At 36.0% G+C, this 18128-nt stretch overlaps 1 protein-coding gene across 2 annotated transcripts in view; it reads left to right on the forward strand.

Annotated features, from left to right (window-relative positions):
- The first annotated feature begins 278 nt into the window (after positions 1–278).
- The window catches only part of LOC149822545 (uncharacterized), a 49916-nt gene continuing 32066 nt past the window's right edge, over positions 279–18128 (forward strand). The window contains exons 1-18 of one of the 2 annotated variants that reach the window (XM_089981624.1): positions 279–504; positions 4208–4502; positions 4625–4693; positions 4777–4914; positions 5025–5142; positions 5706–5788; positions 6052–6147; positions 7113–7281; positions 7387–7529; positions 7632–7718; positions 7952–8137; positions 9592–9759; positions 11369–11489; positions 11578–11647; positions 11896–11983; positions 12074–12194; positions 12595–12788; positions 12890–12998. In XM_089981624.1, the coding sequence (XP_089837750.1) occupies positions 368–504; positions 4208–4502; positions 4625–4693; positions 4777–4914; positions 5025–5142; positions 5706–5788; positions 6052–6147; positions 7113–7281; positions 7387–7529; positions 7632–7718; positions 7952–8137; positions 9592–9759; positions 11369–11489; positions 11578–11647; positions 11896–11983; positions 12074–12194; positions 12595–12788; positions 12890–12998 (2392 nt within the window). In that variant the 5' untranslated portion in view covers positions 279–367. Of the gene's footprint in view, positions 505–4159; positions 4503–4624; positions 4694–4776; positions 4915–5024; positions 5143–5705; positions 5789–6051; positions 6148–7112; positions 7282–7386; positions 7530–7631; positions 7719–7951; positions 8138–9591; positions 9760–11368; positions 11490–11577; positions 11648–11895; positions 11984–12073; positions 12195–12594; positions 12789–12889; positions 12999–18128 lie in introns of both variants that reach the window. The other variant, XM_089981625.1, reaches the window with a different exon arrangement.

Here is an 18128-nt window from a genome sequence, read left to right on the forward strand (position 1 = left end):
CAGCCAGGCTCTCCCCCCCCCCACACCCACACACACAACAACAACAACAAAATGGAGAACTGAAAACCAAGATGCACACATCGACTTCAAGGCGACCCTGCCAAGGAACGACAGAGCCCAAAATTTTGGTCACGTAGGCCCCACATTTCGTCCTCATAAATGGCAAGCAATAAAAGAGTGCTACGTATGGACAGCCGTCTGTTTAGCTATGAAGTGGGCAGCTCTGCTTCAATCAGCGTTCATGGTTGCTTAAAATAAAGCACTGGGAAGGAAAAGAAACAAACAAATCAGAATTAAAACAAGAAAAAGCCAAAAAAGCGGAAAAAAAGCCGCTTCGATTCGGGACGGTTCGGTTTGGAATCGGAAAATGGGCGTCGTTAAATCCCTTGGAGTCGCCATCTTCGTCGATCGATCTCTACTCCCCAACTCCACACACTCATCTTCTTCTTCGGGGGGACTCATCGGCCTCTTCCGTCGTTCCTTCACTCCGTTTCCGCACTTCAGGTAGAAACTTTAGCCCGTGGAAAGAGTCGCCGGTTTTCTCGTGTTCGATTTGTTTGGTATCGTTGCGTGAATTCGCGTTCTTGTATCTTCTCGATTTTGCTGTTTTTTTTCCCGGAGATTATGATCTTTCTGGTGTGTACTTTTGCATTCCAAAACAGTTACTCTTCGCTGTTTGTGTGGATTTTTTTCTCCGGCTTACTGTGTGAAGGGTGCGGTTTTGAAGCTTAGGATTGGTCTGATCGAATCGAGTGGTTCTGATCAGTATGGACCGATTTCCTCTTTATGAGTTTTTTTTAGTAATCTGAGTGAGTTTTGGTTGAAGATGGTTCTGTAGCTTATACATTTGTGTATGGTAACGTCCGTTTGGAAGAATTTAGGGGTCCGTCTGAGTCTGCCTAAATCAATTGGAGAAGTGCATTTTAGCTTATTTTTTAGCCTTTTGTAGTTTGCGATTTGTCCGATTGGTTTCGAGCAGTTCAGATCATCGGTTGATGGATTAGTTTCGTTTTATTGTTTATATTTTACTTTTCTAGTCCGAGTCAGTTCTGTATAAAAGATGATTCTGCAACTTGTACTTTATTTATGGCACTGCCTGTTTGGAAGAATTTGTTGACTGTGCGTTGCTACGACTGGTGCAAAACTGAGGTGCTTTTTCACTTTCATTCACAAGCATTTTAAGCTTGTGATGAATTTGGAGTTGTGCACCAGGCAACCAGCTGCATAACAAAAGATATCGTGGTCTTTCAGCACTAATTATACCGTTCTCATTGATTGATATAATAGTTCCACAATGTTGGTGTGTTAGAGATATTATGCCTTGATTGCCCATTATAGGAACGTTGGTGTAAGGTTGCTGGTAAGTTCTAACCCTTGGAGATGAACTTCATGAAGCTGAAGGTTCATTTAGCTCGAGCGAAGCCTTGAAACCTTCTGAACATAGTAACAAATATCGAATGATATTTTGAAAAAAATTGCGATTTTATGGCAGTATTTTCAGAAACCAATGTTATAACCATAGTCACAAATATCAGTATCGGCTATATTTCCGTGAGGCTATTTCTCACGATATTATAGGTTTGGTGATAAATCTCCAAAAATTCTCAGGGCTTAAAAAAAATAAAAAAAATAACAAAAATAAGTAAGAAAGTATCATGTTTAGATAATAAAATACATATATAATAAAAGAAATAAGTAAAAACTGCAAAATAAAGAAGAAAAAACACATTTAAGATGTAGAAAATCAATAAAAACAGTAACAATAATTGCTAATATCGTGATATGATCAAATTGGTGATATTTTCAAAATATTGCAATATTTTACCTATGATATCATTTGCCGAAAATACGATGATAATATTGCGATATTTCGAAAATACCGCTGATATCTGTGACTATGGTTATAACTGAACGATTGCCATATTTTCAGGAGGTATTTAGCATACCATGGCTTTATTGAGACTAATCTTTCAAAAAAATTATATTTAGTTATATTTTTTATTTATATTACATATATTTCCTACTTTTTTTACATTTTTATATATGACAATAATTTTCCTGGATTTCCGGAGAAAACAATTCTTTTTCAAATTTGTAGTGAGATATTCCCATGATAACAAATCTCGTTAATGAGATCTGGTGATGTTGGCCTTGAAGAATACCATTATGTGGAGCAAGTAACAAAAGGAGTGAATTGTGTGGACTAGCCGCTCTCATCATCTGTCATTCTTTTGATGTAATTGGCCTTCATAGTGATGTGATTTGCAAAAGGACTACTTAGGTTGAAATCAAATGATTGAACATCGTCACCTCTCTTTGGAAGCCTAGTTGCATTGATCTGGCTAAGTGGATGACTTTGCCTCCTGCCTTGACTTGGGCCATATTCAGCAAAAGAACACAGATAGCCTATGAGTCAGAATAGGATCAAGCTACATATTCCTGCATGACTAATGAGTAAAGACTCAGTTTTTCCAAGACGGTGAGGGGACTTTAAATTGGCTTGATTCATGCAATCCGAAGTTCTTAATCTTGAGAGTATTATTTAACGTGGAAGGCTTCATACCTCATCTACTTATCCACAAAATTGGACACGCTGTGTTCTTGCACTATGTTCTGCTCACTCTTTAGAGGGCAACAAGGTTGTTAACATGCATAGTCAGAGTTATATGCAATAAACCACTTAGAGATTTTACAATCTCTTACATCCATACTATTTTTCATGGGCAATAGCCAAATTATTCTCCGTGAATATGACTAGTCAGTTATAAGTTTCTTTGTCCACAGCCCTGGTGGGGCAGCCTGAAAAATGGGACTAAGTTCAAAGAGGATCAAAATAGGTTATGACGTATCAGGCACTCCAAAAGAAATCATCTGCATGCTTTGAGATGAGATGAACTATCATTTGATGCATCTTAGTTCATAGTTGTGCCAAGACATGCCATATATCATGATAAGCCTTCTGAGAAAAGGATCTGTTGTATGAGAGATTATTCCTTATTATGTTGATTATTGTAGACTTGAGGCAATGTAATGCTTCTATGAGAAAATGAAGAGGCCATGAGGTAGGGTTGTGTTTGTCGTGAGCCTTTGTCAGTGGCAGCCTATCATTCCAGGTGACAGAATTGCTCTAATTGACCTTAACCAGCTAGCAGTGATGCAAATGCAGGGAGGCAAATTACCACAGGTCGATGAGGCACCAATCCAGTAATGCTACCACCCAAAAACTTCAACCATTTGCTTAAAATTGGTAAAGAGGTTAGTTTACTAAATAAAGCAAGGAGGTGCTCAACACTTAGTGTTTTCCAAATCACATTAAATGAAATCAGGGTTCTCATATGAAACCATATGTCAGGCACTGTTTAATGCAATCTAGTGCAATTGATTCATGAGTTGTAGGATTGTTTTATGGAATATTGACAGTATAGACTATATCTATCTCTCTTGTATACGATACTGCCGAACAGCTGCTCATAGGTTGTTAACAGCTTGTTCTAACAGTTTTCATTAAGTTGAATTCTGTATAACCTTGTAGACAAAATTTCAATTTATATAATAAAACATAATGGTACAAGGATATGTATATAGTCATGCACACTTATGTGTACACATTCACAAATGAACACAATCTATCATATGTATTGTGTGTGGTGCTTTGTTAGGATGTTTGCCATGTTTGAAATTTGAGCCTGTGGTATAACACTTCAAAAATCATAACTATTATCTGATATTGATTTTATACAACAAGCTGCTAAAATTAGTTTTTTGGGTCCAACTTAGCCATCTGACTGCGAAAGAAAAAGACAAGTTGGTTTGGTACATAAGCGAATCTAGATTATTGTTGTTGCTGATGCCTAGACTAAAGATGCATGTGTACCTAGTCTGTTTCAACTAGCTGGCATTGCCATCAACAGTTCATTGAAGAATTTGTCATTTGAATGAAATCCTGGAACTTGTTCTGACTTCTGAAGCATAAGTTAGACTTCTCTAAGTTACTTTTCGAAAGTGGGAAAGCATGCAGAACCTTTTTAAATTTTTTAATATCTTGGGTTCTTAATGCCTTGTGTTTTTTAAAGTGGCTTATCCCTTGTCATGTGTCAAAGTGTGTCATTTTGCTTCATGCTTTAACATTACTAATACGTGATCAAATCTCAAACAACAGGATACATGACAGATGAAGAAAGATCCTAATATGAATTTTGGCGTGCAGAACCAAATTTCAAAAGAGCAAAAAGGAGACTGTTAAAGATATGAGCGGGGATCAGTTTGTGTCCAGGATGGCTGAACGTGAATGCACAATGGAGACTCAGAAGATGACTTTTCAGCCTGTTATTGAGGAGGGAGTTTTCAGATTTGATTGTTCTGGGGATGAAAGGCATGCAACATATCCCAGTCTTTCATTTTCAAGTGCTAAAGATAGAGATCTGGCTGTCACAACCCACAGGTCACCTGAATATATTCCTTCTTGTGAATGTACAAATGGTCAGCAAACTGTTGTAATTGAGGTTTGTAATTATTCTCTCTAGTAATTGAACCTCATTCATCAGTTATTTGTCACTGAATTTGCTTTCAGACTATATATGCTTGTATGCTTTAATGAGATTTAATTTGTTTTATTTTATTCTAGCTTCCTCCAGGAACTTCTTTCTATGGGACTGGAGAAGTAAGTGGGCAACTTGAACGGACTGGCACAAGAGTAAGTAAACAATTTTTTTTCTTTTTTTGGATCATACTTTTGACTTTGTGTAATGTATTTAAACCCATTTGGTTCTGTTTCAGGTGTTTACTTGGAATACTGATGCTTGGGGTTATGGACCTGGAACTACATCATTGTACCAATCACATCCTTGGGTTCTAGCTCTTCTGCCAAATGGTGATGCATTAGGGATTCTTGCTGACACAACCCGTCGTTGTGAGGTCTATTTGTCCTTTTGTTCCTCCCAAGATTGTAGATAAGAATCATATCCATTGGTTTAGTCCTTTCTTCAGATACACATTTCTTAGTTGGTGTACAATTTTCTTAGCAGGTTGACCTGCGCAAAGAGTCAACAATAAGATTTCTAGCTCCTCCTGTGTATCCTGTCATGACATTTGGCCCGTTTCGTTCTCCTTCTGAAGTTTTGGCATCTCTTTCTCTTGCAATTGGTAAATCCTTGAGTTTTTTAATCTTTAATCATTTCCATGATTTTACTCAAGGCATATATTGTTCTATGAGTTACTCAATACCTCTTACATGATTGTACTCTTTGAATATGATTTATGATTTTGCATGAAACATTTGAAGAAATTATGTTGTTCTTCAATAACATGCCTTTGGAAATATGGTTGTTCTTTCATTATTCTAATCAATCTTTGGGAACTTGGTAAACTAATAAATGCCATGGATGATAACCTATCTTGACTTGACCATGAGTTGAGTCATAGGTTTTCTCTGGCTCTCTGCCTTCAGATGGTTGTAACCACACCACCTGAGGAATTTTACCACTTCTGTTTGGATGTAGGTTTGATTAGGTCATCTTGAACTTGGATTCACCTGAAACTTGGTCTAATTTGCTGAAGTCAATGTTGAATTTGTACCTGCTATACTAATGAATTTGGGGACCTGCTTGATTTTTGGCTTATCTGGTCAGAAGATAAATTTTTCATTTCAATTTTGTGTGCAAGTTCTCCAATTGATCAAACCCCACACTACCCCTCCATTTTTACAGGGACCGTGTTTATGCCACCAAAATGGTCGCTAGGTTATCATCAATGCCGTTGGAGTTACGACTCAGCTGAAAAAGTTCTTAAGGTAGGCAAGCTTTTATGCTTCTTATGTATTAGACATCTAGTATGAACCATTTCTGAAGCATGCTCAGCCCACCTACTTTTCTGAAACCATTTTAAGTAACTATTGGTCTTGGTTCAGATAATGCTTTCTGGCAGTTTCATTGGGTGCATATTCTTGGTCTTTATCTTTAACCTACCACAAGTCTGTCTTCAGATTGGACTTCCTTATGTCTAATTATTAGAATAGTTAACATATTCACTCACCTCTTGGCATTGTTTGCACAGGTGGGTAAAACATTTCGTGAAAAGGGTATACCTTGTGATGTCATGTGGATGGACATCGACTACATGGATGGCTTCCGCTGTTTCACCTTTGATCAAGTATGCCATTCTTTTCATATGATTTCTTTTCAAAATAGTGTTTCTTATTTTTGACAATGAAGTCAGTCTATGGAGTTCATCCACCAGAGCCTAATGTGCAATTTACTGTTAGATAACAGCATCAATCATTCAGGTCTAATAATGAAAGTTTTTTTTTTCTTACCTTTTTTTTCTGATTTTACTTTCAATTAGCAGCTTGGATTCTATTCTGCTGTTTGATTTCATTATTTGTTTGAAGATCAACACTGCAAAAAATGATCATACACCCTCCCTGTGTGGAGGTTTGTCCTTCTGTATGAATGAGTCTCCAAGTTGTGCAAAGCAAACAGGAGTGTGTAAACTACATCATAAGGAAAAATATTACAACACAACAATATTTCAGACTATAGAATGCAGCAGCTTCAAAATTAGAATGATTCACTTTCCAGCCCTTTATAGCATGTACAAGATTGTTAAAATGTTGAATGGTTTCTGATAAATTCTATAGCAGTATGTCAAAATCCTACTTTCATATAGGATGTTCTTAATGCCAGTCATATCTGAATATCTGACTTCAATCACTCTGCATATGAGCTTGGACAAGCCATCATTCATTCTGGCACTGATAGTCATGTTACATTAGTATCATTTGATCAATTTAGCAACCCAAATGTGAACCACATTACTAATAGCGAAGTTTTGGGTGATGGGCCTTTTTTGTTAATTCTGCTTTTTACTTTTAAGAATGTGTCTGGTATTTGTTTTCAGTAGGTATTTATATGTGGAGTTTATGAAGGTGTTCTTGTAAATTTTCCCAAAAGATATCCATGTTCTAATGCAGAATCATATATTTGCATGTGGAAAATAAGAATAAGTTATTTTATTCAAATGAATACTCTAGTTGGATCCATTAAGTTGTAGTTATGAGGGAATTCTTACGAAGCTTCAATTTCTAAATTGTTGATTTATTCCAATTTTCTTGTCAGGAGAATTTCCCAGATCCAAAATCTTTGGTTGATGATCTTCATTCGAATGGCTTCAATGCTATCTGGATGCTTGATCCTGGCATTAAGTATGAAAATGGTTACTTCGTTTATGATAGCGGCTCTGAGAGTGATGTCTGGATTCTACAAGCAGATGGGAAACCTTTTGTTGGTAACTTCTCTTAAGAATACAATTTATTGTTGTACTAAGTGGATGGAAACATTGGAAAGCCTTCTACTGCTAATCTTCTAAATTCCCTTTCTCGTGCTATTTTAGGGGAGGTGTGGCCTGGACCTTGTGTTTTTCCTGATTTCACACAACAAAAGGCTCGTCTCTGGTGGGCGAAATTGGTCAAGGATTTCATATCCAATGGTGTTGATGGTATCTGGAACGATATGAATGAACCTGCCATTTTTAAGGTAATATGGATCATCAGGTTTTTTAATCTGTCCTTTCTCTCCACTGGTTTTTGGTTTTCAGAATGTTATCTTCTCATAAAATCAACTTTGCCTTTCCTTCAGGCTGTAACAAAAACAATGCCAGAGAGCAACATTCATAGAGGGGATAGTGAGCTTGGTGGATGCCAAAACCACTCACATTATCACAATGTAATTTTCTCTAATCTCATGATCCATCTACTTGTTTTCTGTCTGTGCTATTCAATATGTGGCACTGAGAGGCACTGGCTAATTTCTTTATATGCTGACCAATTCATTTGTTTTATATGTTTCTGAATTCGTTTGACATTTAATAATTATTCACAGATGAATTTTAATGCTGGTACAAGATCTTTTTCGTTTTTTTTTTATTTCTCTTTTCTTGACAAGCCAGTTATTTATAGGTTTATGGGATGCTGATGGCAAGGTCTACATATGAAGGAATGAAGTTGGCTACTGAAAAGAGACGCCCTTTTGTTCTCACAAGAGCTGGTTACATCGGCAGCCAAAGGTATGCTGCAACATGGACTGGAGACAATCTGTCAACATGGGAGCACTTGCATATGAGTATACCAATGGTACTTTCCTTGGTAAGTAAGGCACATGTGTCACAATTACTAGTCCAATTCTATAAATTTCATGTTATTTTTTATTAGTAATGACATTATGAGAAGTCAATGTTTTGTCTCATGGAATACTCTTCTAAATATGAGATTATTGGGTAGCATTTCAAGCATAAGTAGTTTTTTTATATGCATTAGTGTGATATCTGGCAATATGATTGTCCTAGGACAAAGTTCCAACATTTGAAAGGTTATCATATAACTTTCACATGATTTTCATCAATGATTATGATAGAAAGTAATCCAGAAACAGAAGATTAAAGTTAAACTAACATTATTGTATTAATAATTTCACAATTGACCTTTCACATATACAGATATACTTGAATTCTAGCATACTGCAACAAACAATATGGAATCTAAACTTCAAGTTTCTCTTAAGGTAGTTCCTTTTTGAAGTTCTACTTTTCAATTTCAACAATTTTAATCTCTGAAATAGGAATGATTGTCAACCTCCTTTTGTTGTACTGTTGTTCCATCATGAAGAACAAAATTTGCTTCGGGAGAATGATAGATGAGCCAGTCCTGCACTACCATCAATGCTGCAAAGCTATGCCTGTCATGTTAGTGGAGGAACTGCTGAAAGCTCATCCCTGTTGTCCTTGTTGCCAGACAAGGATTTTTCTGATTTCCCACACCATTAGCCCACTTTAAGAAATTGATCCATTCAGTGTGGTGAAACTTGTGCATGCATGCTTCTGGTGCCTCATTCCTATGATTTGTAGTAGCTTGCCATCACATAAGATACCAGGAAATGCAAGGGCTTATCCACAGGAAAATACTCTCTAAACCATGAAATTCAAACTATTCACCACTTTCTCTCTCTCTCTCTCTCTATGAGTCTATATATATATATCCTAAAACAAGAAAAAAGATTTGACAGGATGCTCTACTGTACTTTTGTTTCATAATTTGTTTCAGTTCATGAAAACCATGAAGTTGCTTGCCCTACCAACTTTAGTCCTACGTCACATGGATAGGGCTGTGGATCTGGGGATATGACTATTTTTATGAGGTTCTAGTATGACTTGTATATATAAGGGGACTGGGAACAAGAGTCAAAATGGAGTATCCATGTGACATAGCTTTAATCTATCCTCCTCTTCTTCCCACCTAATCCAACATGCTAAAGGCTTTTAAAAAAAAGAAAAAAAATGAGTGCTAGAAAAGAATTCTATGACAGGCTAAAAGAGACCTTCAAGATCACATAATTTGCAATCTTCATGTTAATATCTTGTTTCTTTTGGGAGCTTAAACATTACTAGATATCTCCTGCATTTCATTTACTGGGCCTTTAATTGTGAGGTATCTTATTATGCATGCTTATTCTCAGAATAGTTGCATGCTTATTCTCAGAATTGTTATTTAAGCCATTGCTTTTAGTGTTTTGACTGTTATTTAATATTCGCTGTCTTGTTTAGGGTCTTAGTGGACAGCCATTGTCAGGACCAGATATCGGTGGTTTTGCTGGGAATGCAACACCAAAGCTTTTTGGTAGATGGATGGGAATCGGTACTATGTTTCCATTCTGCCGTGGACATTCAGAGGCAGGAACAGTCGATCATGAGCCATGGGCTTTCGGCGAAGAGGTTTCCTCATCTCAATATATTAGTATATATTGTTACTATTCTTGCTTTCCTTTTTAAATTGTACATACGTGCCTATAGGAATAGTGTAGGTCTGTTGGTAGGATTTGATTTGAATGCAGTTAAGGCTCTGTTTGGGGGCTGGAGATGAGAGGGGAGATGTTATTTAATGAAGATTTAATAAATGCCACCTACCCTGACAGGTGCTTGGGAACCCCGTTTTGGGAGAATAGAATGGTGATGGGAGTGGAGATAGGCCATTTCAAGTACATCCTCACAAAGATGTTTACAACCCCAGCCTCATCTCCCATTTTCTTCTCCACTCCCATCACCCCTCTCATCTCCTAACAGATTATTGAATAAAAATTAAACCTATGTTGCATATCGATAAATGGTCGGATTTGGACATCATCATCATCAATCATCAATCATCAATCATCAATATGGTCAGCTTTAAGAGTCCTGTTTCTCCATTTCTCCATTGTTTGGACACATGGAGAGTTATAAAACTAACTAAATGTGTCTATCTTTATGTGTACAAACTCATTGTTAAGGGACAGATTGTACCACGCAAGTGAAGTCAAGATATTCTATTTAGACAGAATGCACATGTTCAAGATGCATTGGATCATTTGAGGAATAAAAACAAAGGAAAAAACAAAACACCTGAAAACTTCCCTAATATGAAAAATTAAACAAACCCGAAGCTTAAAATTTAAATTCCCAAGTTACGGGGCTTTAATATATGTTTGACATGTTTTCACTAGGTGGTTTCTAAACGAGGCCCTGTTGCAAAGGATCTTTATCTAGGCCTGACCCAGACTGATTAGTTATTAGGCACGATCAGACTTGCGTTTGGTTAGATTCAGTCATAACTTGCCTTTGCTTGGCTCATCCTTGACAAGTGTCTATTGGCCTGTCAAGTACTTTACCTAATGCTTCAGCCACCTATCAAAATCATAACGCATTGGCTCCATGATTGCTCATGCATAACTATGAAAACTCTAAAACTAGATTATCACAAGTTCACACCTTTCAATCAACATAGTATTGTAAAATTCTATAGACTCAAATCCAAATAAAATAATTAAATTGTCTTTGTTACAATCTGTGGCTGGTGAAAACACTTGGCTGCAGATGTGATATCATTTGGATTAGTTTAGAATTATGTCTGCACTAAAATGAACCAGCTAGGGGTTCCTTTCAGTTTATATATGGTCCTTGTTAGTAACTTGTCAAAAATAACATCAAAGCTGACCCAATTGCTATCAACTTGGTTGAAACAAATAAATATATCTGCTGGTGCTGAGTATCCTAGATAACCTTGGTGCAGCAACTCTCATGACATCTATTTTTATTCTTAGTCATATTGGATTAGTACATATTTTTGTCCTGCATCATAGTTTTGCTTGTGTCATTGTTGCGTTGTATAATGACCTTTACGAAAGTTCATTATAGTTCTGTTCGATCTACCCTTTTCTCTCTCCTCCTTTCTGTACTTGTTTGTTGTGTGTGTGTGTATCCATGCCTATGTTTATGTGCTTTCTTTTTTCAGTGGAATAAGTTTCCTATGTTTTCATGTTCAATACTAACTCAGCGAATTCTCTTCTAGTGTGAAGAACTGTGCCGTTTGTCACTTTTGAGACGCTACCGGCTTATACCATACATTTATACTCTTTTTTATATGGCTCACAAAATGGGTACTCCTGTGGCTGCTCCCATTTTTTTTGCAGGCATGCTCCTTTAATCTAAAGAGTTCTCTTGGTACTTATTGGTGCTCAGAGAGAATGTCTATCTCATCAATTGTTGGTTCTGTTGCAGACTCCAAGGATCAGAATTTGAGGAAAGTCGAAAATGAATTCCTTTTGGGATCTATATTAGTGTGTGCTAGGTACTCCTCTTTGATTATTTTGACAAAATAAGGTCTTCCTTGATATTTGATAATAGATTAGTATTTTTTTGGGAAGCTCTCAGAACAGATTTGCAATTTATTTTTTGGCTCGAATGCTTCTTTTACACATGGCAACCCTTTTTCAGCTTCAATAATATGCTGAATGGTCCCGTCCATCATTGTTTCTCTAGAAAAATAGAGTATATATTGACATCCTATACCCATTATTTTTCTTGGAACAATTTCAGCACTGTGCCAGACAAAGGATCAGATGAATTACAGTTTGTCTTGCCAAAGGGAATTTGGTTGAGATTTGATTTTGGAGATTCACATCCTGTAAGCATCTCTAGTCATCTTGAGTTGATATGTCTTAAATCACCATGGATAATTGTGATATATTTTTCTGGCCTTGTCTGAACAATGCAGGATTTGCCTGTCCTGTATTTGCAAGGTGGATCAATTATTCCTGTAGGTTCTCCTGTTCAAAGTGTGGGGGAAGCAAAGACATCTGATGACCTGACTCTTATTGTAGCGTTAGATGAACTAGGTAAACTCGAGATCTCTTTGAGGTCATTTTTATGGATTTAATTTATAGTTTGCATTGTTGTTTATGTATTGCTTATTGAAAATTTTGATTTTGTTGTTCTTCCCATTTGTGAATATCATCATAGCAAGATGTTCAGGCTAGAAATGGGTGCCACTGGTCTTAGAATCACTGTTATTATTCATCCAGAAAGATTGGAGAAAACAGTATAAATGGATGCTACTGGTCTTAGAATCACTGTGTTATATTTCATCCAGAAAGATTTGAGAAAGCCCAGGATGGTTTATCAGACGAATGCATTCAGGAGCATAGTTTTATCTGTGCGTGTTTGGTCATATGTGCTGCTTCTGCCTTGTTAAGATTACTTGTTATAGTTATTGAATGTAACTGTATTTTCACACAGGAAAAGCAAAGGGTGTTCTATTTGAGGATGATGGCGATGGATATGATTTCTATGAGGGTGGATATCTTTTGTCCCATTATGAAGCTGAACTTAAATCTTCAGTTGCTACAATCAAAGTATCCAGAAGCGAAGGATCATGGAAAAGGCCAAGACGAGCTCTGCATGTGCATTTATTATTGGGTTGTGGAGCAAAGGTATTTAGTGACCATTTGTCAACAGCAGTAAATGGATTGGTACAAAATCTTTGTTTTTTTTTTATCTCAAGAAACCTAATGCCCCCATTGTTTCCTTGAAGGTTGAAGCTGTTGGTGTTGATGGAGAGGAATTGCAAATTGTCATGCCATCATTATCCGAGGTGTCAAATTTATTAGCTGAAAGTGAAAATCAGTATAAAGCAGCTATTGGTATGCTTCTACTTTCATACAATCTTAAGTTTCTTGAGGTTATGATTCAACGATGACCTTTAGGCTTTTGATGTTATGAAATTGATCCTTGTCTTATGTCTTTCTTCTTCTTGTTTTCCTTTGCATTATTGTCATTTTGTTATTTTAATGATGGAATTTTCTATTCTGGTCTCATTGTTTTTGTATGCATTTTTTTGCTTATTTATGAAAGTGTTTTTTCAACTATAATCTTTTATGGCAGTATATGGCAGTTTTTAAGGTTTACTAGCTATGCCACAGGGATTCACCCAATAGCGTGCTGCACCCGCATTGAGGTGATGCGGGTGCGGCACCCTGTGTGGTCAAAATGACCCTGGGTGCAGTCAACCACCAAGATCATATCTGTCCAAAATGAACTCGATCAACTCTGACCGAGTCCATTTTGGACTAAAAAAAAACCTATGAAAGGGGGTACCTCGAGTCCCCTCCCACATTAAAAAAATAGGGGGGGGGGTACCTCAAGGGGAGGGGGGAGTTACCTCGAGCCCCCCCCCCCCACATTGCCCCCCAAGTTATATATATATATATATATATATATATATATATATATATATATATATATATATATACCCTCCCGCACCCACACCCTCACCGATGTGACATAGTTTACTAGCTTCATGAGATGTTTTAAAAATGCATAATATTTAAAAAGTTTTTTTTCCTAATCAGTCCGTCTTATAGGCTAATCCCAAATCTGTCTCTGCCTCATTTCAAATTCCAAAATCATCCGTCTTGTGTTTAACCTGGCCATAATAGCCCATCAGCTTAACTCGTGTCAAAAACCTTGATGGAAACTGTCAATGGTCAGTTAAATGCCCTTAACATAACAATGTCTTTGGAAAATCCTATAAGGATGATTGGAAAATCCATCACAAATGACTCTATTTTTAGTAAAAAGTCAAATTTACCCTTCAATTTATTTTTGACACTTTTCCAGTAAAAAGAGGATGATTTGTTTCTCATTAACCATTCTTAATAAAAAGTTGTTTTTACTGTCTGATCATATATATATATATATATATATATTATATATGTATGTATGTATGATGTTATTCCAGGGCATATGATTGGTCAGTTGAAATGCTGTTATAACAACATTTGTAGATGCAACTGCAACAACTCCGTTGTGTTTAACTGCATGAATTGCCTTGGCAAACTCATGGAAGTCCTTCACATTAAACAATGAGGAAAGGAGTGTGGGAAACTACATAACATGCATGACAAGAAGATCAGAGATAATTCAAACATGTACATAACATGCATGAACAATAAGACTAGAAATAATTCAAACAAGAAAGAGGAAGAGTTTTCAAACAACAAATTGGTGTATAAATTTCTTAATATCTGATAGAAATATTTCATTGAAAATACATGCAAGCCAATAAAGTATTTGAACATTAAGAAAGTATTTTGCTAGCATCACAATGTTAACCCTTTAAAGGCTAATAATAGGTAACTTCACATTAAAGTATTTCGGAGAAAAAAGTTGAAATCTTTGTGACAATTTTGCATTTGTTTGTACTGTTAAAGTTGTATATACATAAGCTATATGCATATATAATGTGTATGTATATATAATATAGATATGTATCTATATTTTTTGTATTTGTAATAGGTAATACCCATTAGAGGTATTTTGGTCTTTTTCTTTTATGTAATAGGTTGTGCCTATTAGGGTCACTTTTGTCCTTTCATTTTTATTTTTATGTTTTATCTTTTTGAATCTTTTTAGCCATTGGGGCTAGCCCAACGTCTAGTCCCCTGGGCCCTTGTGTACATTGTAACTTCTATAAATATGGGAGTTTTCCCATATTTTTCTTAATGCTTTTCTTAAGCATTTTCAATAACATTTTATATTTATTTTAAATGTGTTCTTGCCCATAGGTGGCTTATGTGGTTGTTTGTATTGGCCCATAAGAGGCTTGTTACTTTTGTGCACGTTCTTGTAATCTTGTAATCCCTTAGTGGCATATTGTTGTGCACTTTATGTTTCATTACATGTACAAGTAATTTTCACCAAAAATGTCATGGCATTTACAATGTAATGCATACTCGGTAACAAAAGCAATTCTTTCATTCATCAAGAATTACAGACAACACAAACTATCTCTTGCAGCATCTTAATGGGCCTGGGTTCCCACTCCCACTATAACCTCTTAGATATCACCAATAGTGAACATATTTCTGGAACTCTCCTACTCTGTTATCTGCATGCAGTACAAAAGAAAATTTGTCAATGTGCTCCTCTTAGAAATGCATGATGATGACAGTTCAACAAGGGCAGAAAATATAACCAATGGGCAGATTTGCCTTCTCTTGAGCCATCGAGTAATACAATGGAAGGTGAGACTAGCATTTACAGGAAAAAAATTAGCAATTTGAAAGGAAAAAAAAACTAAGAAAATCTGTTGGCCTATGTAATGGCTGCCAATACTTGGCGACCATTGGCCTTGGTTAGCTTGCCTGCACTTCTTTGTGACTTACCATATTGGAACCAACTGAAGGGTACTAACTGAAGATCAAGACAAGAACAACATCTTGGTTTTGGCACAGATACTTATTATATTTGGCATGGGTAATAGTCCAAATTGCAGCCTTTCCTTTGGTTCAATCTGTTAAAGTGTATATATATATATATATATATATATATATGCTGAAAAAGTGGTAGCTGCACAGCCAGCAGCAGAATCACGCTGGCCATCCATCATAGGGCTTGATGGACGGCCAGTGGAAAAAAAGTTAAAAAGTGCGTTTTAGCATCTTTAGCGGCGGTTTTTGACCGCCGCTAAAGGTCCCAATGGGGGAATGAGACCTTTAGCGGTTGAAAACCTGTCACTAAAGGCCTCAGTTTCTAGTGATAGGTTTTTGACCTCCGCTAAAGGGGCAAAAACGTGAAAAAGCGCATTTTTGCACCTTTTCGCATTTTCTTTTGCCGTCCATCACAGTCTGTGATGAACAACCAGCATTGTTGTGCAGGTAGCTGCACACCTAAGGGTTGCGCAGCTATCACCCACTCTCTCTCTTTCTATATATATATCGATGTAATAAGTAAAACTCATTAAGGGTATTTTAGTCATTTTCTTTTATGTAATTAGTTGTGTTCATTAGGGGCACTTTAGGTATTTATTATTTTTGTAATTTATTCATTTTATCAAGGGCATTATAGTCCTTATAGTGCTCATGGAATAGAGCTCTTGGGAGTGCTCCCAACCAAGGTTGTATGTATCATATCGTAACTCATATCGATCGGGCCCATAGTTATACCGTATCATATCATATCGTATCATAAACGTAATCCAAAAAAATCAGAAAAATTTAGCCAAAATTCTAAAAAAGTCACATCACATGAAACAATGATGAATTGCATAAAACACAACCATAAAATCATATATGAATTATTTATGTCTCTATGAGCCGTATAAGACATCATCAAACATCAACTAATATAGAATTATAGATAATATTGCATGCATATCTCACAAGAGCAATGCAAAATATTAATTATCTTGCAATTAAGAACATGACACAAGACTCATACTTTCCTATTACATAAACAAAAACAAAATAACCAAATTTATGAACAATTAAGTGTTAAGCAAATTAAGTTTTTTTAAAACATATTACATAAAACCTCAATAATCATAATCATCTTCATCATCATTATCTTTTTCTTCTTCTTCTTGTCTTCCTTCGATATTCACATCGTCTTTATCATCTACGGGTCTTTATCATCTACCTCTTGTGCTCCTTCCATGTTAATTCAAAAGAGTCTTTGCTTCTTCTTCAACCTATGCATCCAATTCATCAAAATGTTCCAAATTGATGGGATCAAATTGCTCTTTGTACTTCATTGCTGATAATTTTTTGATTTGCCTAAAAAGATGACATGAAAAAGTTAAAATTAGTTGGCTTTTGAATGAAAATGATAAATAAAATTTATAATTTTATATACCTCTGCCTCAGTTGTAAGTTGTAGCGAACGTAGACAAGGTCATTGAGCTTTTTGTGCTCCAATCTATTTCTTCTTTTGGTATGATTTTACTCAAAGATACTCTAGTTTCTTTCGCATCCACTTGCACTACATGTTTGGCTAAGAATGCGTGAATACTTCTCTAATGGTCTCTACACAAATAAGGGAGTCGTCCCTCAAGAGGTCTTTAAAACCTAAAAAAGAAAAATGACTTTTGGCCCTTTTAAAGTGCACCGAGACGGTAACGTATGTTATAGGTCGTATCATGTAATACAAGTCGTATCGTATCATACAATATGGTACACACTCGTATCACTATACAAGTGTGTATCATATCAATTTTCTTCATAAATACGATAAGTATCGTACGATACAAACAACGTTGCTGCTAATAACTATATTTTTAGCCATTAGGCACACTTCCTAATGGCTCTTCTTTGCTTCCTTTTGTGTATAAATAGGGGGTGCAACCCCTCTTGTATGTTAAGTTTTTTCTCAAGCATTGTCTCAATAAAATTCTTATATTTTTTATATTGTTTCTTATGCCCATAAGTGGCATTGTGTTTGTGATTGTATCTTGACCCATATGTGGTCTCTATTTGTGTATGTTGTTCTTGCCCATAAGAGGCACTTGTTTGTTTTGATCATATTTCATTTCATGGTATCAGAGCATTGGTGCTCTTAGGTTGTAACTTGTACATGAAGATCAAGCGGTGGATCGTGAGATTGGTGAAGCATTGGCTCGTTGCCTCAGAAAAGAGCATTATCAAACTTCTTCAATACATTTCTTACAATCTTCTTCTCTTCTTTTCTCTCTATCTTTATCTTATCTTACTCTTTCTTTTCTTGGTACAATGGCCAAAAAAGAAGTGGTTACGATTGTTTCCTTAAAATTTGATGGAAAAAATTATAATATGTGGGCCACTTTCATGAAAAGAATTTTAGTTGGTAAAGATTTATGGGACTATGTTGATGGCTCCATATCGGAACCTCAACCTATTCTCACAAAATCTATTTGTGGGGAAGACAATATTACCAAAGAGGAGCCTCTTAAAGATAAAGAGAGAGAAAAAGCTCTTTTATACTACAAAAAGTCTATTAAAACTGTGAAAATGTCTTCA

The sequence above is a fragment of the Nuphar pumila genome, chromosome 11, assembly GCF_984573655.1.
Source record: "Nuphar pumila chromosome 11, dmNupPumi1.hap1.1, whole genome shotgun sequence".
NCBI classification, from domain to species: domain Eukaryota; kingdom Viridiplantae; phylum Streptophyta; class Magnoliopsida; order Nymphaeales; family Nymphaeaceae; genus Nuphar; species Nuphar pumila.